The 23,934-nt window shown below is 41.2% G+C and overlaps 2 protein-coding genes across 6 annotated transcripts in view; one reads left to right on the top strand and one right to left on the bottom strand.

The window, feature by feature from the left end:
• LOC126556291 (clathrin light chain) overlaps positions 1 to 23,934 on the top strand; it is a 358,662-nt gene that overhangs the window by 290,651 nt on the left and 44,077 nt on the right. The gene's annotated exons all lie outside the window — the stretch shown is intronic.
• LOC126556287 (tetraspanin-2A) overlaps positions 1 to 23,934 on the bottom strand; it is an 86,364-nt gene that overhangs the window by 6,244 nt on the left and 56,186 nt on the right. Inside the window, exon 3 of the mRNA XM_050211524.1 lies at positions 10,459 to 10,656. Coding sequence (XP_050067481.1) covers positions 10,459 to 10,656 — 198 coding nt within the window. The remainder of the gene's footprint in view (positions 1 to 10,458; positions 10,657 to 23,934) is intronic.

The raw sequence follows: 23,934 nt of genomic DNA on the forward strand, positions 1-23,934 counted from the left end.
TTTCCAATCTTGTAGTGATCTAGGTAGAAAATTCATACCGATGTCAATGGCCATCAGGGCTGTCGTTCCATTTGGGAAAAAGCCTTCGGGGCTTGTGACGTGGTCGTGGCGTCTTATCGGTGTCCTTTCGTTCGGTTTAAATAATGGATAACGTGTAACAAGCGAGATGAAAGTGCATTTACGATCCGGGTAACAATAAGTAAATGGTGTGGTAAGGTGATTGAAAGAAGCAGAGGATGAGAAACAGAATGGGAAATTTACTTCCATAGCACATGTTGAATACATTGTGTGCGGAAGATAGTGTTGTGCAAGATAGTGTGCATGATTGGCACAATATGGCGAAGAACGTGATTATGGTGTCATCTAGATAAGGATAAGGTAGTCAAAATTGAAAACTAGTGCCATAATACAGTACACAATCAGCTGAATGGAGCTAATATCAATGCATTAGTGCTTTATTATGTTTTGATATAAGGTATTTCACTTAAAACGTGTTTCTAATACGCTCCATACCATGTCACCCAAATTTAGGTGACACTCTCACCTGTAGAGAGTTTCTTTCATATGAATAATTGCTCTCTTTTACATGGCCATAGAAACCTCTATTGCGCGAATTTTATTCACTGTCACGTTTACGTTTCGTGAGAAAGAATCGACAGAATATTCCTTGGTACCGAACGTGTTAAATGTAAAAGGCAATAACTTCACCATGTATGATTTTGGTAGCAAATTATAAATCACTTTAACTAACTCTTCAAATTTGCTTGGGTATGACAAACTTAGTTGAAGACTAGAAAACAAAATGTAGTAAACAACATTATCTCTTACAATTCTTCGGTAGAAGCTCTTCTAATTCGATAAGTATTTGAGGGTGTTTCGTGGAGCGAAATTGTATCAACTTTTAACGTAGTAATTATACTTTCGAACATTCGATTTCTATATTTTTTATGGGCTGAACATTTTGGTAATGTTAAAATTTACGAATAGATGGAAACTGTCAGGGAGATTCCTGAAACTGAAGGCCCAACAAATAACCAGTTGTTTATATTCTTAGGGCAAATCTTAGGGAAGATGATGGAGCAGCAGATAAGTACATACTCGCATGGAGTCCCGATCCAGCTTACCAGGTTTGTAAGAATGACAATGACCAACGTCACATGAATGGAAACTCTCAGGGTCTATTGCTACCACCTATCTGTATCAGGAAGAGAGGAGTCTCGAAGATGGAAATCAAACCAGATGAAGCTTTATTCTGACCACATGGAAATTATCTATTCTGTTTTATTTTCGGCTTTCCTTTGTGGCAAAACTAAACAACTAAACGATCATACTACTGGTGGTACAAAATTTCGGAACAGATAACGAGACTAAACCGTAAAGGCAGACTTCTAGCCAATAGTACTGCTACTTAAGGAAACTCTCCAACCCGTAATACCTGTCACTAAGGGTGATGCTAGGACTGTAAGGAACATTAAAAGCCCTTTTGTATCAGAACACCTTTGAGCCTAAACAGTCCAGCAAACCGCTCAAACATAAGTGGAGTTGAGAAATTTTATGTCCAATAAAATACTGTCCAGATGCGCCTAGCCTAATCAAAGTGTTCACCAAAACCTTTACTTTGGACGCGAACAGGGCCCAAAAGAATTATGAAGATTTCACTTAAATACACCGAACTAGAATCGATAAGCTTCAGAGGGCAGGCTCATGTCCTGTGAATGGCGCCGGACGGCTCATCCTGTAAAGTCATTTTAAACCGTCCACTTGGACAGCGGAGGCGTTGAAGGCGAAAACGTAGATGGAGTTATAGTGTTGATGCGTTCATCTGAAACCCTAATCTATAGATTAAGTGAACGTCTGTTACGTTGGATCGTGAGCGACTTCGAAGACTTCTCAAGCAGTTTAAGACAGCAATGTGTACTTAAGTATGTGTTCGGGGTAAGTACACAACACTGCTTTGGCATGTATGTTGATTGTTTTGATGAAAATATTGTTTCCTTGCTCATAAGATTAGATGATTTTGTCAAATCAACTATAATTATCAGTTAGGACGATATATTGTGTTTCTTAATTGTGTATGTTCACTGATTGTTACCTTGTTAAATCTACCACTGAACAGATCTTAACCATGCAGAACATCTTGGAGAAGATGGCTGAACAGCAGTTGAACACGTACCATCTCTTCATAGATTGCAAGGCCGCAAATGATAGCATAGCCAAGGTAAAACTCTACGAGGCCATGAGCTCTTTTGGAATTCCGGACAAACTTTTCGGGCTTGTTAGAATGACTATGACCAACGTCACATGCCAGGTGAAGGTTGATGTAAAACTCTCAGCGTCCTTTGCTACCACCAAAGGCCTGCGTCATGGAGACGGGCTCGCCTATTTCTTATTCAACTTGGCGCTAGAAAGGGCCATCCGAGAGTCGGAGGTGGAGACTTCGGGAACCATCTTCAAGAAGTCAACCCAGATCCTGGCATACGCTGATGATATAGACGTCATTGGTCTGCGGCTCTCCCAGGTGACAGAGGCCTACCATCAGCGGCCCTACTAAGAAATCCGGAACTACGTGGGGGTGATGTACGGAGAGGTTATCGCAAATTTGAAGTCGTTTAAAACTTCACCTGTCTCGGGTCAAAAGTCAGCATCGCAAACAGCAGAGAGAAGGAGTTGCGCGCTAGCATGCTGACTTCGAAGCTGGGACTTTATCGTACCTTTATAGTCCCAGTACTCACATACGCCTCTGAGACATGATGGCCCTGTCCAAAGTAGGCGAAGCCCTCTTAGCCTCTTAGCCGCGAGAGGAAGATGCTCAGAAGGTGCAGCGAATTAGGCTCGCCAGGCTCCGATGTTATACGCATGGCACCGGACGACCCAGCTCAGAAAGTCCTTTTAGGCCGTCCACAGGGACAGAGGAGGCGTTTTAGGCCCAAATTGAGGTGGGAGGGTGGCGTGGAATCATCCGCCATCAAGGTCGGGATAACGGATTCGCGGATGAAGGCGCGGGACCGTGAGCGGTTCCGGATTCGGCTGCGGCAGGCCAAGATCCCAAAGCGGTTGCAGAGCCTGATAAGTAAGTTAGTAGTGTTTTTATTTTGTCAAACAAATATTGCGGATTACAAATTTTCACGGATTTTTTGTTCATGTCGTTTACTTCCTACAGGACTTAAAGATTGTAATGCTCTGTTTTGAAAGCTTTCTTTAATTGCAAGGGCACCAAATTTCAAATCTTTTGATTTTTCAACTTTTGTTATTGATTTGGCTAATTTTACTGTTGCTTTTTCTTTGCCATCAGATTTGACGAATGATTAGGAAAGGCCCAACATAAAGTAGACCCACAGACTACTGGGTATTGTCGTCCATTTTTCAGTCTACCGTGTGACATAGCCGGGTGGAAAGAAAACCGTCAGCCACCCATCACGGAAAAGAAACCTCAATAGCCGAAGGCTATGCGACGCTTCGATGCAGCATTTGATAGGTTTTTTTTTTGCTGGAAGAGGCCGGAAGAGAAGAACAAAAAACCACACTACCGCACGACCGCAGGCTCTAAAGACTCCTGCTTGAGGAAGAAAACGCCGACTGGAACCACCAAAGAATGATAAAAAAATGCTTTCCGTCTGCTCGTTTCTCTTGCGCGTACTTGCCTGTGGGATGTTTTGTATTGTTTTTATCTGGAGTTGGACTTTTTTTTTCTCTTGTTCTATGAACGTTCCATGTAGCCAACTCTCAGCCCCGTATCTGACGGAAGGCATTCTTGTGTTCTGAGGTTTTTTTTTGTTTTGCTTTCTGCTCCTTGCTCCACAACGATTGTGGCAAAAGCTGCAGACAGGAAAGTGATCATTTCAACTCAAAAACCAAGAGTGAAGCGGTCAAGGAAGCGCAAGGCACCAAGGAAGGAGTGTGTCCTGATTTGCTGCCACTTGATTTTTGCCTCTCGCCCAAACGGCTCGGTCCAGTCGCGCGTACACGAACCGGATGTTATGAAAACCAATTTCCGTGATGTGATTGGAAATTTTTGTCATTTTTCATCATCTGCAGCCCACCGACAACAGGTTTCTTTGCCTTTCCCATTTTCGACCGGTCCAGCATCGCACTCTTATCCGGTGGACTTTTTTTTTTAACCATGCGGGAAGGGTGAGCTTTTTTTACCAATCATCCAGCCCTTTAACGTTCACATTTAGTGTGGGATTGGGAAGCTGTTGGTCCAGACTATTCGCTTCTATATGTTTCACAGGAAACACGTTGGATTGGTGGTGTTTTTTTTTTTCGTTGCTTTAATCCTGTGAAAATTGATTGAGTGTAAAGAAGAAAGCGACGTACAAAATGCCAAGAATATCTCTGGACGCTGGTAAAAGAGGAGACCGATCGTCTGCCTGCACTCGTTTGCTTCCCATCGTTTCAACCTGTAAGATCATTGAGCAAAATGTTCCCTTAAAGGCTAGCTATACGATTCTGCATCCTGCATTCGGATTCTGCCAGCAGAGATAGCTCGACTGACAACTGCTCATTATTCATAAATCCATTTGGAAAACTTAATTAATTAATCATCGCCATGTGCAGTGCCGGATGCATTTCAGTATCAATCGCCCGTATGTATTGTTCAAAGGCAGTCGAAAAGTGCCAGAGGTCCATGTGTTTTCATGTTTCCGGAACTAAATGCGACCAGACCGGGAACGTATGCAAAGAAAGGTGAAGGAACTCTCGTATTTGTTGGAATTGTGTTTTTGCGTACTCGTGAGGAACATTTGTGTTGGAATTTGGATATGATGAATAGTACTTGCAAAGGAGGTAAATCTTCGTATGTGCGTCATTAGCTTCAATATTAAAGCACTAATTTTAATGTCGTTTTGAGGATATTTTAGGAAAATATTAGATTTTGTTAATTTAATAAAAATAATATTTTGATGATCTTTATTGATGATTCATCAAATCAAATATAACAATATTGTTACCTGCCAACTTTTTACTTTTTTTTCGATGGCCGGCGTGGCCTAAGAGGTCGTTAAGCCAAGAAAAAATTACCCGCCAAAGTTTCACTGTCAAATTTTATTGAGTAGGAAGATTTTAATCACTACCTTTAACAATTTTACCTTTAGTTTATTTATTTTTTTATTTATTGTTAGAAAAAGTAAGTATAAATGAAAAAAAATTAAAAAGAGTTCCGTCAGCATGCAAAGAAAAAAAATCTTATTTCGAGGCAAATTTCGGAATTTGATTCGGTTCATATTGCGTCGTTGCATTTTTTTTATAGAATGCTTACATAACTGTCTCTTTGCCTTTTAAAAAGCCTTCATCATTTAAAAGCATTGCCCTATTTACTGATAAAAAGAGTTTGATGCGACAATTGCGCACCATTCTTGGCGAGAGCAAAGAAAATTGAATATGAAAATTTATTTATACAATGAAGTCAATGTAATGTCTGGTGAGCTTCAAAAAATAGCATACTTGCGCAATCTTATGTTCTCCTATGCTGCCCGAGGTCTAGGAAGCTTGGCTAAACAGAAAACTTTTATTCATCTGAGAAAGTGAAGTTTTGGGGTGGAGTGCTAGCATGTCTTTCGTTCTTATTTTGTTGGTTTCTCGAAATATTATAGCATCTGGTACGTGCTGGAAGACTGTCCAAACAAACATCCATTTGATCTTTGCAATCAATTGTAAATTCATGCATCGAATTGGAAAGAAGCACTTGAACTACACCGCTATCGAAGGGAATCACTGAAGCGATTTGCAATCCGATTGTTGGGTTATGTTTTGTTCGTTTTTCGTGGAAGACGTTTTATGAGGACAGAGCGTAGTCGAATGTTGGTTTCTTGCATCGATGTGCCGTGCGAACCGGGACGTTTTCAAATATTCATCTAGCATTTGATATATGGCAACTTTCACTAGCTATGTGAAGATTTTACAAACTTATATATTACTTTTTAAACTCATATAACAGTTTTCGAGTGCTCATATTTGAAATGGAAAGGTAGAACCCAATAAATTGTTTGTCAAAAATTGTCCATTGCATTTGAATTCCTTTAAAGACGACAAAAGCTTAAAGCTATGTTCAGTTTCCATGATCTTTCCCGCAGGCTTTCCCTTGGAAGAAGCACAATTGAGGAAAAATCTTAACATCACCGGACAAAACGATACCACGAACCGTGTTGCACAGGGAAAAGTCAGTTCAACTTTGACGTTTGCGGTGCCTGCGAAATATTTCCCCAATGGCAAATAATCAAATAACAAGGCAAACAAACAAATGAACCAACCGACAAACAGCCGAACAATGGTTGACCGATGGTCGGCCGGTGTAAATTGTGGAAACCACAGGCTAACTCAGGGGGCATTCGGGCACAGAGTTGACAGTTCGGGCATGGTAGGGGAGACGCAGTTGGAGTTTATGATATAATCAGCTTGTTTATCCTTTTTGCAGACGCAACAACCAATGGTCCTTTGGCTTACATTCTATCTGGCTGCGGGAAAGCAAGTTTGACTTTCTTTGGTCGAAAACTTCCCGCTGTGGTTAAGATTAGGGTTGAAGCGTTGGCGAAGGTGAAAGGGCATGTAGTGTTTATTTTCTTCAAAACCGATGCTTCGTCCGGTCAGACGATACTTCTTGTTTTAGAGTGGGGCGTTCTACATCTATTGCGTGCGGGTAATGTTTGCGTGTGTTTGCACAGATGACACCCAACGAATGACAGGTTTGGGTTTGGGCGCAACATGCAGCTGCAGCAGGAAGCCGTTCAAAGGGTTTCTATTCCTCATTAAGCGAACACATCAAGAAGGAGAGGTGGTTAAATTTAAAGGGACGTTATTAAAGTAGATGTTTAGACTTGAACCTAATCCATTTAACGTGAGGACTTCGTAATTTTTGGCTTCAGAAATTATATTTTTAATTGAAAGGGATCATCTGAAAAAAAAAATCGATCTTAAAGATTTTTTTTTTGAATTCTCTATTGAAGTACTTATGTTAAAGTTAACTTGAAATTTTCGGTAGTTGTTTATTATTGAAGACTTTTAAAGTTTCTCTTTGAATTGTGCACGTCCTTAAATTTCTCTACAATATGTTTTACACACTTGTGGTGCGGCCATTCAAATGAGAAAGTTTGCATTACATTGATGGAATGAATGTTATGCATTGCAGATATGCAAAATGCATGCATAAAATCCTTTCACTTGAGCTTGAACTGTTTAATCGACAAACCCATTACATTTTGGGGTTTGGTTGCAGCCAAGCAAAACATCCCTCAAGTGGAAGAGATATTGATAAACATTGAAGCTGCTTACTTGCTCGAAAAAATAATATAACAGAACGGGATGGCCGAACTAAAGGGGGGGTGGGGGGGGGGGGAGGTCATCACGCTACACCACACAAAGCAGATATACATAAGGCTGGTAGATGAACTTTTACATTAGAATTACAATAGGCTCAGGTTAACTCCAAACCCAAGCAGCTTCAATCTCTCTCACACACACTCATAAACCAACAACACACGAACATAAATTTAAAACACTTCATCTCTAATACTGCTTGTTCTGTGGCTTCTATCACATCAAACGCTGAATGTAACTCCGAAATCGGTTGGTAAAAGTTTTTGCCGAGACAAAACATTTTGCATACCAAAATTTTGCCTCAAATCTCACACAAAATCTGTCGATGCGGGCAGGCACGTGTGGGTAGGAAAAAATGAAAGCAAAAGCTTTGAGAGACAAATTCCATGTTGGAGGAAACGTTCCTTCAAAAGGAGCTCCCCAAAAGCAATACACACACACAAATCCGATTCACTGAGCGCAGGACGAAGGAAGCGATGTCAACGAAACGACAAACACAAAATCCCTGTTCGAAATGAAACGATTTCGGGAAACGAATACTGACAACGTGCAATGGCAACAACTCTGTTTTGTGGGTGTTTTTTGTCTGCGGATTGTCTGCCAGGATTGGAATTGAAAACAAAAGCACATTTGCAAAACGTAAGCAGGAGCGAAGAAGCACTTCCAGCGCAAGGATTATTGTAGGGATCTGGGAAAAAGGAATTGGATCGGTTGCTCCTTGCATTATTCCAACATGCATCTTTGATTAAATACCAATGCAAATACAGTACAGACAATGTAAATGCATCGAAAGCATATCCGGATGACAAATTTGGTCGATTTTATCAACTATTTTACCTTCGATTCGATCGATACCATCGTAGAATGGATGTGTTGTGCTTTGCTGTTTTGATCAGACAAAGTTCGGTGCCAATGTGTGTTCAAAACAAAAAGTAAAAACCCTTCAAACTGTTGTTAGAAAATTACCGGAATACAATTTACGATTTATGTAAATAAAACTCGAAGGCACATGCGTTGCACAGTAGCAACGATGCGCGAGCCGTTTCCTGGAGTCATTTAATTAATGATAATTGATTAAGAGCCATAGCGTGTTCGGGCATATCAAGGTTGATTGACACTAGATGTGGTTAAATTAATTTGAGCACCAAAGTTCAGGAAAGGTTGTGGTTGAGACTGAGGAGAATGGAGCTTAATTTAATTAGTAGATGGATTCAACTGAAGGAGTGCAAGTTCAATAGAAGGTTTGTTTGGGCGTTTCACAGACGAAAAAAAACGAACGATTTTGTCAATCTGAACATCGAAATGGATCGATTATAGTCATCATCCAGATGATAACATGCAAGCATTTTAGTGAAACGGACTATTAATCGCTGTTCCACTTGTTGTCTTCATCCACACATCAAAGAATCAAAGAATATGTAAATCGATTCACATACAATGTAATGACAATGGACCAGTTTTACATCTGCAAGACAATCGGAACGAATACTTCCAAAGAAAAATGCAATCATGACAGAACAATCATAAAGTCAAGAGCTCTTTACTCTAACGACAATTGCGTCACAGTTTGTTTGAACTGACGCCAAGGATAACGATGGGATACAAGGAGCTGTATAGATAAGAAGGAACAAAAAAAAAAAACGCACGCCAACTTAAATAAAACAATGACCGGAAATGACATCTGCACGCACGTACAAACACGCCCATTACCACTGTCAGTGAGGTTCATTATAGTTCTGCACTTCCGGTGCCCGGCCAGTACGCTACACCCGAGATAGCAAGTGCGCACTACTGAAAGCAATTAAAGTTATACGTTTGGCCGCGTCCGATTTCGCTGCAGTTGAGATTGTAATCTTTACTGGATTGGGAGTTTGGTTCTACTAGAAATACGGCAAAAGGTTTTAATAATACAGGAAAGGGACGAAAATAAAAACGGAACGCTTACGAACCAACAATCGAAGGCATGGAGGGGAAACGGGAGGTTTGCCGGAGGGAGGAGGAAGAGGAGAAGGAGTGTCCATTGTCATAACAAAACACAGGGTGCCAAGAAAATTCTGGTGAACGCAACACTCTATAGAGACGCATCGCCATCGCCGGTTAGTTCGGTTGGATGATTATTGAAATTGGTTTTGCCCCGTGAACCGGTCCGGCAGGAACGCTGCCCGAAAACTGTCAGCTGCAAGCGTGCCTTCCTGGGAAACAAGACCTGAAATGGAGCGGGGATAGGTTTTCTTTGTTCCAGTAGAAAAGTCACGACGGGTTTTTGCAGTATTCATGAACGAAGAAGTTGACGCCAGTTTGAATGGCGCTACATTATTCATGCTTTAATTGACACCGAAGTGTCATGTTGTGTAAGTTATAATTTCCCTGCACTGAGGATTTGTGGTAAACCCCTTTGCAAGAAGGCAGAGGTCTCGAGAAATCTTGTACGGTTGCGTGGCATGAAACTTTCAATCGCTTTCTTTTCCCCGCATTTCACCTGCAACTGACAAACCGATCCGAGTTCCAGCACATGTCACGGTCACGTTTTGTTGACCGTCCGAGCCGGATTAGTTGTTTGTCCCTTCGTCGAAGGGACACACATACAAACCAAAACCTCGATCAAAGTTTCCCGAGAAATCACGAGGACGCTTACATTGACCGCAAATAATCGGGGAAGGAAACTTGGGAACGAACGATCTAACCGACAGGAAAAGAAAAGCAGCTGGAACTCTGGACAATCCAGTGTGACAGTCCCGGACCGATGGCGTGCAGTCGTTCGCGGGTATCCATTATTCACAGGAATCGAAGACAGGCGTGGGATGATTGAGCGCATCCAGCGCTGGCCAAGTTTCATTAGAGCTGTCAGTAACAGGACAAAGTCCTGTCGCCAATCCGCATTATGCCGGGTAATGTTTTTGCCCCATCATTGGAGTGCCTTTGTCGTGAAGACGTCATGGCGTGAACGTTCAGAATATCAGACCTTAGTGTTGGGGGGGATGCAGTCACAAAGGGGGTAGGTTGTTGAATTACAATGATATATCTAAAGGTGTTCATTGAATCCGTTTCATAGATGATAAATTAGCTTAACAGCGCAATAATGAACGTGACAGGTCTCTTCATACAATATAGAGTAGGAAATATAAGCTTTGCTTTAGTTATACTTACCAGATACAGTGCAGATGAATGTTCCATCAGTGCTGAACAGCAGCCAAGGAATGAGAATATCATAACCAATGCTCCAGCAGCAATCAAAATGTAAACTCCGATGTAGTACTCATACACCTCCAATATGGCGATCCACTCGTCGAACCCAGGCTCAGCTCGAATAAAGATGGTAAATGCAAAGAGTCCTGCACCAACGATCTGAAATACAAACCAACCGAAAGAAAGCATACGATTAGAGCATGTCTACAGTGAAGAATACCGAACTTACAACTTTACGAACATGATTTCGATGGAGATAAGCTAAAACTGACCACTTCTGGTGGTCCAGGCTGATAAAAATACCATGCCAAAGCCGAACGGAAAGCATACGAATAGGAATGTGTAGTGGAAAACAGGAAATAATTTGCATTTCTCTGTGCTTACTCTCGACGTCTGTTTCCTGGGTTTCAGTTCAGCAACGAGCTCCTTTTTTGTGCTTTCTATATGGTCGTCTTTCGTCCATTCTTAGGAGGATATATTTTACAACTGCGCACTGTGACTACTATTGCCATCCTCGATCGGCATTCCTCCGGCAAAGAAAGACGAGTGCGGGAGCAAAGGCAAAAAAAAGACAAACTCTACCCGGCATTCGTTTTGTGGCTCCAGCTCGATCGACCGTGGAGTACCAGGCGTCTCCATGATCAACCGTTTCCATGAGGTACCAGGCGTCTCCATCCGTTGACGCACCCCGTGCCAGCAACCACAAGCAGGCAAGCGTTAAACAACGATACAATTTATCTCTGTTCCACTGTCAAACCAGCACGGAAGTGAACGTTTGCTGCAATAAGCCATTGCAGTAGAGAAAGTGTTGGTGTTTGGGGTTTTCTGCTTTTGCTATCTCCTTTCCTTTGCTTTGTGCTCCTACTGGTGTAAATACGATTGAACAGTACACCTCACAGCGCGTGTGATACGGGGGAAAAACAATATGTAAATCAGCATGAAGTGAACATTTTCGAGCTGCCTCTTAAACAAATGATAGTTTCCATTAGCTGCGAGTGGAAATAGAAAGCAACGGTTGGTGTCCAGCCTGGGTGGTTCTGCCAATAAGTCGTGTGGGAATAGTCGGTGTGCACGTTGTGCATCTCTTATCCGTTTGGTGTTTGGGTTTCCTTTGCCCAGCCCGTACACCCTCAGGGGCGCTCTGGTTTTATGCATGGATGATTGCTTTTTTTTTTGTTCTGCTATGGTCATCGATTCCTTACGGGGGTTGCGATTTACATTTTCATGCTCGGAACCGACACCAAGAAGTAATGTTCTTTTTTACTTTTGTTTACGTGCCTTGGTTGAACGATTATGCTTATGTTGTGCAATGCAAAGAAACCACTATTTGCTAGTGACAATGGAAAAATGTGTATTCAGAAAGCATTTCGTTACAGTTGTACGTTTAATTTTACATTGGATTTTATTATTATTAGAACGTGTTTGGGAATGTTTGAGGGTTTGTAGCACTATGGCACGCCATGTTTCGTTTTTTTTTTTGTGTTTGAATTATGTTTTGTTGATTATCATCTATAGTTAAAAATTAGTTTGATTATTCGATGATTAAAACTAATCTCTGATGTTTCGAAAAATATATTTTTTCTATAGAATAAATTCAAGTCATTTGGTAAACACTCAAAAAATGTTTTTACGTTCAGTTTAAAACAGTCGTGGTTTGTTCCAGTTATGTCAATTTAAAGTCTTAAATTGTTTTATCATGTGCTTTTGGACTATGGATCATGAAATCAGGTATAATATCAATTTAAACATTCAAGCACCAGTCAGTTTTGGTTTCAATAGTTTTAAAATACTTTCATTGTTTCTCCAAAATTGTTGAAGCGTATTTAATCAACGCGAATGGTTTCAATTAGAATAGTTTGAATTTAAATTAACTTCGAAAGAGCCAAGTACCTAGTTCAAAATCATACCTCCCAGAGCTTCCAACAAACACAGTTCGTGAAAAGAATCCTTTAACTAAACAGCGTGAACTCACAAACCGTTGATGAAATTCAAATGCGAACGATTTGCAAACACCTTCCTAGTCGCATAAAACGTAGCAAACTAAAGGCGACCAATTTCTACTGATTTTATCTCAGCTACATACGGCAAACTATGGCCCCGCAGACAATACATTCCGTCGGGGTTTCCTTATCAGCAGACGACAATCAGAGGTGTGTTTTAGCACGGTAGCTAGCACCGTCTCTCTATATCACTCGCTCTCTCTCTCTCTCACTCTTAGTTTTATTCACACATTTGGTCAGGTACGGCATAGATCAGGGTCCAGAAAATAAAAAAAACTCGCGTCTATTGTGCCTAATTTCATATGCATTAAAATGGAAAGTTATGTCGAATGTTTAATCAACTTTCAAATTATCATTCTAACGGACAAAAGCCATAATGAAAATATGGAAGATGCCTGAATGCACCTTGTTTTCTGAATTCAGCTATAGCAGCTTCGTGAAAGAGCATCATTCTGGTGCTTCGATGTTTTTACTACCACAGAAAATCAGTCAATTCCACGCCATTGGACAATTCAGCCTAGAGTCCCGTTCCAAATCTGCTGATGGAAAACTCCCTGAAGTCCCAACTGACATTAAAACAGGAACAGCTCATCTACATTCATCACACATACTTGTCCGTATGGATCACTGGTACATTTATTATACCCTCCAAGCACATTAACCTGTCCATATAAAAACACACACGGTTATTCGAATGATTTTAGCTCGGTTTACACGTGTTATTGTTCGAGTTGGCAGAGGAATGGTTTGTTTTGCTCATTTCAATCCTGCTGAGAAAAATCGTTCCATCGATAAGCATAACAATCTTTCGAGAACACAGTTACTCGTCAAATTATCTTCGACCATTGATTTTTTTGCGTAAAAAAATTGCCTTTCTAATGTAGATATACTCCTATGCCCATGAAACCCCTTTGGGGATTCGGTTTACTCTCAAGACAAGCCCTCGAGTCACCCGAACATGAATGCGGTGCGTGTCCATGCCATCCCTTCGAGCCACCCGTACGATCCTTTGGTCATTTTCTGTTTTTCGACAAGCAATGCGAATGAGCGAGAGAGTGAGTGCAATGTGGAAAATATAATTTTCACATAACACCATCGAAAGAAAAAAAGGAACAGCACAGATCAGGCCCGATTCCCTCAAGGGAGTTTGGTAGGGCCCAACACCATCCCGATGACCTCGACGATGGACGTGACTTCTCGAGCGAAACCTTCCGGGTGTTGGGTGAGGAAATGGTGAAAAGTTATTTTATTTAATAGAACCGACCCTTACGTACACCGTGGGTTGGGTGTGCCCGACTAAAAATTTCCCTTCGAAACGTGAGGGTCGTGCTCACGCGGCTTAATACATTCCGGTCACATCGCCATCGCCAAAAACGATTCACATACTCGTATTTCGGTGGCGTGTATTATAGTTCAACCCTCTTCCTACGACCGAATGAACGGCTTCAAGGCTTTGACCATTAAGCGCTGCATGCGTGGGGCGGCTGATAAATGAAAGGCATCTTTTGCTTTTGCCCGGAAAAAAGGCCTGTAGTGCGACGGAACTCATCTACATCCCGTACTCATCTTGCTGCTTGTCGCGTGTCCGAAGCCATGCTGGGCGGACACTTGACGAATCGGACGCAATATTAAGCCCTCCAGGGAAAACTACTCTATTGGTAGGTCATCTTGAATAATGCAGAAAATAGAAGGAGTAGTGTAAATAAAATCAGAAAGCGTTCCCACTCATCACTCGCAAAAGATTGGCTTTCGATTCGGTGGTTGTTCACAGCAAATACTATCCCTTGGCAGCAACTCCTTTGGATAAGCTGGTAAAAAGCGAGCCATATTGTGTTAGTCACATTTTTTTATTCTTTGCAATTTGCCGACCATTGATTGAAACACTAGGATGGAAGCCTTCGGGTGGAAAAAGTGAAATGAGAAACTCTTCACATTACAATCAACCCTACCCGAAGGGGGTGAACGTAATCAACATTAGGAGAATATTTTCACTTCCAAAAACCAGAAATGGAAATGAGCTTCTCTGCTTTTTCCGGTAGGCATGCGAAGCGATGAATGGGATAAGATATCTAAAGCTTAACGGCAAAGGCAATTTCGCCACATACTTCTCAACTTATTCACAAACCTAGGTTCTAGTTACGAATTGAGTGTGTGGTTTGTGTGAGGTATTGAGAGGGCAGAAAAGGGATTCGCAAAGGAAAAGGACATCCCTAGCTGGAGTGGTGATGTATAATGCCGGTTGATGGAAAGGATAATGCCTTCCCCGGGAATTGACTTTTTCGTGGATGGAAAGAGTGAAAAGGGAGAAAGAGGGCCCCCAAACACTATCCGACCTCATGCTACCCGGTGTGACCTCTGTATCGGTCGATCGAAACATGCAAAACGTAGAGTGGGGCACAATTGGGGCTGTCCTTCTATTATTCATGCGATTGTCTCTAAAATCACGAAATGAGATTTATTTCAAACCATTCCATTTCACCCTCAGAAATGGCCTTGGAATGGTGAACAGTAATAGAGAAATTGCACCCTCTCTCGCTCCATTCCATTGCGGTCCTCACTGTTGCCTTTATCCGTCAACGCAAATCTACAAATCCTGCCAGCGTCCGGTTAGTTTCATGTTCACAATCTGTCAGACGAACGAGCTACCATCAGCGTGGGAAGGGTTGTTAAGTTTTTGAAGGAAGCCACTATATTGGCCCCATTTTTGGACTGGTGAATTATTAACATTGGCTTCCCCTTTTCTTTACGGAGATTTGGATCCCCGTAAAACGTATTTCAGTCGAGTTACTGAGCCGTAGCATTCATTTGCTGTCCCTCGGTAGACCTTTCCAATGCCGGAACTCCAGAATAGCCGAAGAGAAATGCGGGAAGCGAAATGATTATGATTGGACAGATCTGGCAGATATGAAGATTGTGTCGAATTTATGCAATCATTAGCATATTTTAAAAGATGAATGGATCGTACGTACGATTCGGTTGTGGTGAAATAAATGTGCTTAGTTATGGTTTCTCGTAATGGGTGAATGTTTGAGTGGAGTTTGTTGGTTACAGCTCGGTGATTGAGTATGTTTTAAAAATTGAGTGAAATATGTTTTCCGAAAATTGTGACAACCATTTCAAAATGTAACAGATATTAACGTTGCCTTTGACGGAATTACCTCTTGCTCTACTGAACGCCAAACGCTGTTTTGATGCATGTATTACTAGTGAAAAAAAGCTAATTTAAGGTTTCGTAATGTGTTCTGCTTTTTCCAGAAGGTCTCAAAATGTTGCTTCCTCATACATCCGCTAATCACAATTGCTCTATTCAAACAAGCTTTATGTTTTAATGTGATGTTGTGAGAACTTGGCCAATCCTTGCTCTGTCCTTAATGTCATTGCTACTGTTTTATAAATAAAACTGTTTGTCTACCGGGCTATACCATCATAAATTTAAGCTAATTTTAAAATTAAAAACGATGGTAAACTAAAGCAGCCAGAGTAAGAACTGAGCCAGGATCGATGAAAAGAGTAAAGAATTAGAATAGGAGGGACATGAAGAACTAAAAGAGGAAGAAAATCTAGAACGGAAAGAAAACAGAGCGAAGCCAAAGTAAAAATGGTCAGCAAAATCTTTGAAATGATGTAAACAACAAAACTGTGGATCGTTTTAGCCAAATACTATGCGGCGCGCAGGAATCATTAATGGTGGACGAGAACGAAGAGACTGTGATGGGACACAGAAATGAGAGATGACGCACTCCAAGAATCATTCAGCAATAAATCCAGCTTGGGCCTGGAAACTCTTCGATTTCAATTAGGGATGGTCCAAAATCTGACACCGAGTTGAGTAGGGTGGTAGTTCAACGAGAGATCGACTAAAAATGATCCTAATCGCAACGCGAGTCAGAAGTTTTTACATCCTCTCAAATCAGGCGGTCGTGAAAGTACTTAAAGGAATGCATGCAATGCAACAGTCGCATAATCAAGTCTAGGTCGAACAAGGCCACAAAATAGCGTTCTTAAGCATTGAGGGTCGGAGAACACCGAGGATAGTTTTCGGATAAGTCCAAGTGTCCGATAAGCCGAATTGACCAAGCTCGCAAAGTGTCAAGTGTCACTCCTACGTCAGGTTCTTGAGAGACACGGCTCATCGGGAACCCATTAATTGAATAATTGAACCTCCAGAGCAGAGAGGAACGTTGTACGTCTATTCTCACTGTCGTTGGACTGTCATCTGCAGTGAACTTAAAGCCGATTGAAACACGAGGCTTATAGAATTTAATGGATAATTGAGGTCTTAAAGACAAAATACCTGCTTGCATGAGGCTGTGAATTCACTGCAAGGAGACTCGCAAGGAGTAACTCGGTTCGATCGTAATTTTGAACAACAACGTAGAAAGCGAAATCCGGTATTTTTGTACAGAAGACTTAAGCAACACACGGAACGCAGGTAAAAGTACGCTGCTAGTTGAGAACCAGGAGATAGCTGTGGTCAGATCAGATCAGAAAGGTATTCGTCAACAACTCGTTCGTTACAGTTACCTTCTTCGATTAGAGTCCATTGAATTAATTATTAATATTATTATTATTTATTGATTTCATCGGACATACAAGTGTCTTTATGAAAAGTGTCTTTTTAACTAACAGAGTGATAATCTAAAGAGACGAATTGAACAATGTTGGGCGCATACGTAGACGCTCACGAAACGCAGATTAAGACATGTCAAATTCAAACATGTTGAAGTTTACATTAAGTACGATACACATTGCGTTCACTGGGTCCGATTGACCAAAAGTAGTCCTGAAGCGAACAGCCCGGACTATGTCTCGCTGCATTAGACTCCTAGAGGGCGCAAAATAGTTAACGGAGCTAAGGAGAGCTGGAGCATCTATTTCGTTGCCGATCAAGTCAGCTACAAAACATACACTGAGCATTAACTAACGTCTGTTCTCCATGTTAGGGTCGGCTGGTTGTAATTCTGTCCTGAGTCCTGAGGATAATGAAACACGAGCTAGCTGAGCTGTTTGGCGGTGCTGATATCCTGACGGTAGTCAAAGGCGGAAGGTTACGTTGGCTGGAGCACGTGATGAGGATGCCGGACTCATGTCCCACCAAGAAGGTGCTCGTCAGCGACCCGTTCGGCACAAGGCGTAGAGGAGCACAGCGAGCTCGTTGGCTGGATCAAGTGGAGTCTAACCTGTCGGAGATCGGATGCAGCCGTGAATAGAACTGGCGTCAGCCCTAGACCGAGTTTCCTGAAAACTAATTGGAGACCTGGCCATGTCGACGCGACGTGCTCAATCTTGATCAGGCCAAGAAGAAGAAGATGGGTCGTTCTTGCACATCGATGAATGCGGAGCATCGCGGATTTCGTTCTTTTCAGCCGCTTGAGATTGTTATCCTCCCAAACGAGGGACCTCTTAGCCCGTGCACACGAAACGCAAACGGAGAACGTTGAATGAAGACACTCAGCAAAAAAAGGTATTAAGAAATTATCACATCTGAGCACGTTGTATCACAGACCTCCTCTTAAATGATATTGATGTTCTATCTTTCACGCTTATCACTCATCCTTCTAAAGATCGTATTCACGCCAGACCTCTTCTGTTTTTCCATCATTCGTCCATCTTTTACTAACTATATTGGCTTTTTTTCCCTCCAATCCATGCTCCATTTATCAACTTTCTCGTCTTCTCGATCATTGTTTTCTAACGATTATTTTTTGTAATTAACTTTTAATAAATAGTTGTCAAGTTGTATTGCTTATCTGCATTTTAATGTTAGAATTGTCGTATTTGTTATTAAAATTCTCCAATTCGCAGTATCACATTTTTCCTTCCGTCATAAATCAAACCATTTTTACACGCCGATCACCCATCAGTTGGTAGAACTTTTCGGTACACTCCACTATGCGGCAACATTAAATCGGCATGACAAATTAAATCATATCTCTAGCTGTACCGTTTTTTTCTGTCTCTCTGGTGCGCCTGCCTGCCGCTACAAAATTCTGCATACCATCGTGCAAAACCACAGACAACATCGGTCACTGAAGCAACCCAACCGTTTTAGTGTCACTTAGTGGTCAATAGTGATAACGCTGCAACCGCCTAGCCGTTTTTACTTTTTTTTTTGTTGCTCTGTGCTCGCACAACTTCCCAGGCTCCGATGCCGGAACAATGAAATTCGATTAAAATTTTATTACTTTTCCAATCATCCAATGGTACCGGGAAGCAAACGTGTGATGGCGGTAACTGTGAGCCGGAAGAGATTCACATTCTTTTTTCTCACCAACCTCACCAAACGCGTCACCACATACCAGGCGGCGCATCCCTTTCAGCTAGCTTGTTTCTTTTTTACATCAGAAAATAGGGGGGAAAAAAACGGCAGAATATCCACCATCAGCAGCATCCTGCCGAGGCCCATAGCACAGTGGCAAATGGTTTGATTTTGTGACCTACCGAGTAGGGGGTAGCAGGTTTCGGCTCGCGCTGCATGTTTTACTGCGCTCGGTTTCCGATGTCATATTGTAGCTCATAAATAACATTTTTTGGTGTATGTGTTTGTGTGTTTGCCGGTTTTCGCGCGAGCGGTTGACAGTTTTGTTCTGGTTGGATGTAATTCTTTTCTCATGTTTTTTTTGCCATTTCTGGCACACCAACCGACCAGCGCTGAATCCATTACTAAATGCCACGAATGCATCGGTTTGCAGCGGATGCAATCGGGCGATGAGCATGCGAACTGACCTACAGACGGCCAGCCAAAATGACCACCAAATATGGTAGCCGAAATCAAACACTTGAAGCGTTAACGTACAGCTCAACGGCGTGTAAAAAAACGCGATGAAAACCCCAACAAAAATATCATTTTTTCCACAAGCGGAAACTACCAATATTCGATCGGTGAAAAATGAAATTGCTTCCTTCAAACTCGGTAGATTTTCTAGTATGAATACCCCACGACGAAACACTCGTCCACACCGTATCGTTGAGAACGTTCTGTGCGTGCGTGTGCTTTTGGGTAAAATTGTTTGCCTATCGTTTACATTCCACTCGTTTGCAAGTATTGAAAATATTCTACCATCGCATAAACCATTTCTTTGCTCTCCCCAAAACTGAACCACCGTACAAGTAGCAGCGCATCATGAAAAACGAGAAAACCCTTCAGAATCGAATAACGCTCGAAAATGATTGAGAAAATGTTTGACTCGCAGCGCACAGGACCATGATATGGTGGGGTTTCGGGTCAACCCAGAACCGTCCGTCAATGGTGAGATGAAAATTATTGATCCCGAATTTATCCTCTACCCAAGTGAACCCGCTTCTACCAGTAGCTGTGCGCGCGTATGCTTGATAAATGCTTGATGGGGTTTACTTTTTGCAATAACGCCTATAAATCATTCATCGTACCGTGTGCAAAACTGGACGTAACGTTCGCTTTTTTTTTTTTACTTTTGGGAGAGAGTGCGCGATCCCTTGAGAAGAGATGGGTTTTGAATCATGAAATAAAATACGTATCATACACGTGGCCAAGGTTCATTGCTCTGCAGAACACGCCTTCTGGTGCTTTATAATGGAGCGAATGAAGAAGAACTTTTCGAACTCATCGGCCATTAGTGCGATCGTGCACAGGAAGGCGATGAGGGTTCAGGTGATTCGTTGGATCAGGTAACAACTAAATTATGGAAAATGTGAAACAGAAAAGGTTTTTCAATAAAGGATCACAGGTTTGCATTACTTTAATTGCATAATCCTTTATTTTTGAAGTGCTCCCGTTCTAGCTCATAAATAGTAATACATTTTATAGTTTATTTAGCACGCGTCTTGCCTTAAAGACGTTATGCGTTGATGTTTTTCGTGGTCTGACAAAAAACGATTGTCTTCCCTTCCGCAAAATAGCTTACACTCTTTTGTCTTCTTCTTCTTCTTCTACTACTTAGCTCTACGAACTCAAAGGTCACGCCGGTCAATGAAGGGCTTACTAGACTTGTCCCGATACCTCGTAGATGGATAGTCAATCCTCACTACGGGGAAACAGTCTGGAAGAGATTTGAACCACGAACTTGCACCTAAAAGCCCGGCGCTGGTGCCTGAACCTCCGGAACTACCATACAATATTATGTAAAATTGTGCTTTCTTGATCTAATACGATCGGCTGTCTTTCCTATCGCAAAAAAAATGGACTAGAAGCCGCGACAGCATAAATTATTGATGGTTCAGTTGAGGCCAAGTTTACGTTTCGTTTCTTCTTTGAAGGATTGACTTCAACGCTTCTGGAACAATTTAAGATGTAGATGATTTGGCTTCAAATACTCTATCGTAAAATACAACACTTTAGGTGTTTCAGGATACAGGCTCAGGTGTATGTGTGAAATCCGTTCAACATAGGCGAATGATGGCACAGTGCGTTTTTTTTCATATGCTCATCAGCGGTTCCTAGTAGAATTCAGGGACCACGGCCACTATTGAGCTCCGTATGTAGATTGACCAAATTCGGTTCAAACGATCCTCTATCAAATATTATAACTTCATACCTTACTCTATCTAACGCAGTTGACCTCAACACTAGCATTAGCCTGATCGCAACACTAGGCTGTTTAGGCCTAAGCTATGTCACACTGTCCCAAACATAGCCTAGGTTCCACTTCCACTCTATTTCCCTTTTATATCTTATTTTTCCCGTACGTGCTGGACATTTCCATAACACATAATGTACATAACAAACCACTTGTAGAAAGATGTAACCGGATGTAAGGAAGATAAAAGCGTACCGGTGCCGATCGCAAACAATTCGCAAGTATTAGGCTGTTTACGCATCGTTGTAGGCGCAAAGATTCCTTGCATTGCGGTCTCTTTTCACCCAACAAAATATATGCAAAAAGGTGTATAAAAAGGGAATTAGCGGCTCAACCCGAACAGTTGTTATTCAAATCTCATACCATACAGTTGACATTCTAGAGTCGGATAGTTTCCAACATAAGATAAATGTTAACATAAAAACATAAGCGTAATTTAACACGAAATCAACGGCTTCAATTTCAGTTTCGTAACCAACTCCTGTTCAAATTGAATCCTTGTTTTTCTGTCTTTCATTTATGGTTTTTATTGTTCTCTGTAAAAGTATTTTGGAATATGTTTTTTCGTTTCGTTAATGTTCTTCTTGTCAATTACGTTAAATTAAGATAGTTTTGCAAGCCAAAAAAATGCTTAATGATTCATTGTAAAAATAAATAAATTTTTATTTTATTTATTTTAAGTATGACGGCTTGCGCCGTTTTGTCAAATGATAAATGCATAATAAATAAATAATAAATAAATAATAAAAACTATACACAAATAATACATCAATAAATTTGTGAACTAACAGCTCGAAAAGTTAGTTTTGCAAGATATTTGTTCAAGATTCAACCAATGTGTGGATGTATTTTTAATCTAAATTTTATACAATTTTTTTTGAAAGGAGCGTCTACTCTCTATCTAATCAATAATTCTTTCGGTACTGAGAACACATATTTTTTATGTTTATAAGTTAAGATAAAGTATAGGTATTAATTGGAAATTTAATTGTAGGCTTTAATGAAAGAGAAACCTTCAAATATAAATAACACAAAAATTCTTCTCTCAGTCAATCCTGCAATCAGATGCAGAAAACAAACTCCAAATATTATTTAAATCGGACATAAACCAATGCTAAAAAACTGTCGACAGAAAATGGTTTGTCCTATCCTAAACTTTACAACGAGTGTTGTGTTTTCCTCTCGCTCCACTTTTACTTAAGATTAATGGTGTTTGTTCGAAGCAGCTAATGGTTCTTTTTATTGGTGCTGTGATTAACTGGCAGGGACGCTTATGCAGACACAGGCTTATGAAGAAGCAAAATATGCTTTAGTACTTTTAACAGTGCGAAGGATTTATTTGCTGCTTCCTATATAATTTGCGATTTGCTCATGCAGCTCATCGAATCGTTGTTGGTTCGCCAGTCCTTACTACGAAGAAACGGTCCAGATGAAATTTGAACCCCGGTACTACCGTGTGAAAACCGACGTCCTTGTCCTCTCTACCACCGCACTTTCCTGACATGGGACTAGCTAATTGTGAATCAGACTAGATTTAAATGGTTCATTCGTTTGTCTAAACCAATCCAAAATTATAGGCAAACTCCACCTCAGAAGCATTATGGATGCAATAAAAATCTCACCATCACACAACTCAAACCACAGTTAAAAAATCCTCCCACAAGCCAACACGCTTTCCTAACACCGGCGGGGGTATGAAATCAATTATTCTAAAACAGTGTCGATTCCGGTTTCACATCCTGTGGCTATTTCATTGCAGTCAATTATATGACATCAAAAACCAACAAAAAATATTTGCAATCATACATCAACCACAACACCAGCCAGCCATGAACTTTAGCCCGCCTTGCTGCTTGTCGAAAGCCTCCGCCGAACCCACTGGAAAACCCAAAAAAAAAGGAGGACACACTGTAGCGACGGTGATGAAATATTCAGGAAGCAACCTGTAAAACTCAACAAGTTACGGTTTGCCCTCGAGCATCCGGATCCGGACTGTTTTTCCTCCGGCTCTGGGGCAACGAAAGTCACACATAGAGCGAATGTTTTGCTAATTTCATTTACACCAGCAAGTCAGCCCCGGTAATGTGGTGTGTTGGTGGGCGATGAGAGGGAAGGCTCACTTGTCCGCCAAAAGAATCGTAAAGTAAACGCTGGCAGATGATTAAAATGCTGGAAATATTATGCCTAACGATGACCGAGCAAAACAAGGCTAGCATTTCGTTGTACTGTGTGAGCTTGGTGAGGGTGTTTTATTTTTTTCAACGTGGCTGTGCTATATGTACGTGTGCTTGCCAATACGGAAAGGATCGCTTGTCCCTCGGAAGGGTGGTTCTAAATTAGTGAATATCATAGCCACATTGCGGCAGGGCAAAAAACACGTTTCCCCCGTCCATTCGGTGACAGGGAAGGATTTTTTATGTGCTTTTTAGTTTACCATGTCACGATGATAATAAAAACATACCCATGAGTTCTACTTGAAAGTGTCGCACGAAGGCAAAATGAAGCCATTAAATATCGCACTTGATTGTGTGGTTTTGCCGGTGCTTTTTAAGGGTGGCCGGGTTGTGGCTATGATGTTCTGCCATGCGTGATGATTTGTTTGTGTTTAGGTATGAGCTTTAAAATAACAGGGCATTTGGGGAACGTGTTCATTTAAATTAAAATACGAAGTAACGAGATAATCAATTAAATTAAAAACATTGGTTTGGGAAGGTTTTGCAGATTGAATTTTGTAAGTCTTTTGAGGATTTTGACAGGAGTTTCAAAGTTTTTAAAATAGAATTGTAATTGTAATTAATTTGTAACGGGCTAACTCACTTATATAAAAACCAATAAAGGAAGTCAACTTTAAGCGTGTGTTAAGAACGGTTCAAGAGACTGTC

The sequence above is a fragment of the Anopheles maculipalpis genome, chromosome 2RL (assembly GCF_943734695.1).
Source record: "Anopheles maculipalpis chromosome 2RL, idAnoMacuDA_375_x, whole genome shotgun sequence".
NCBI lineage: Eukaryota > Metazoa > Arthropoda > Insecta > Diptera > Culicidae > Anopheles > Anopheles maculipalpis.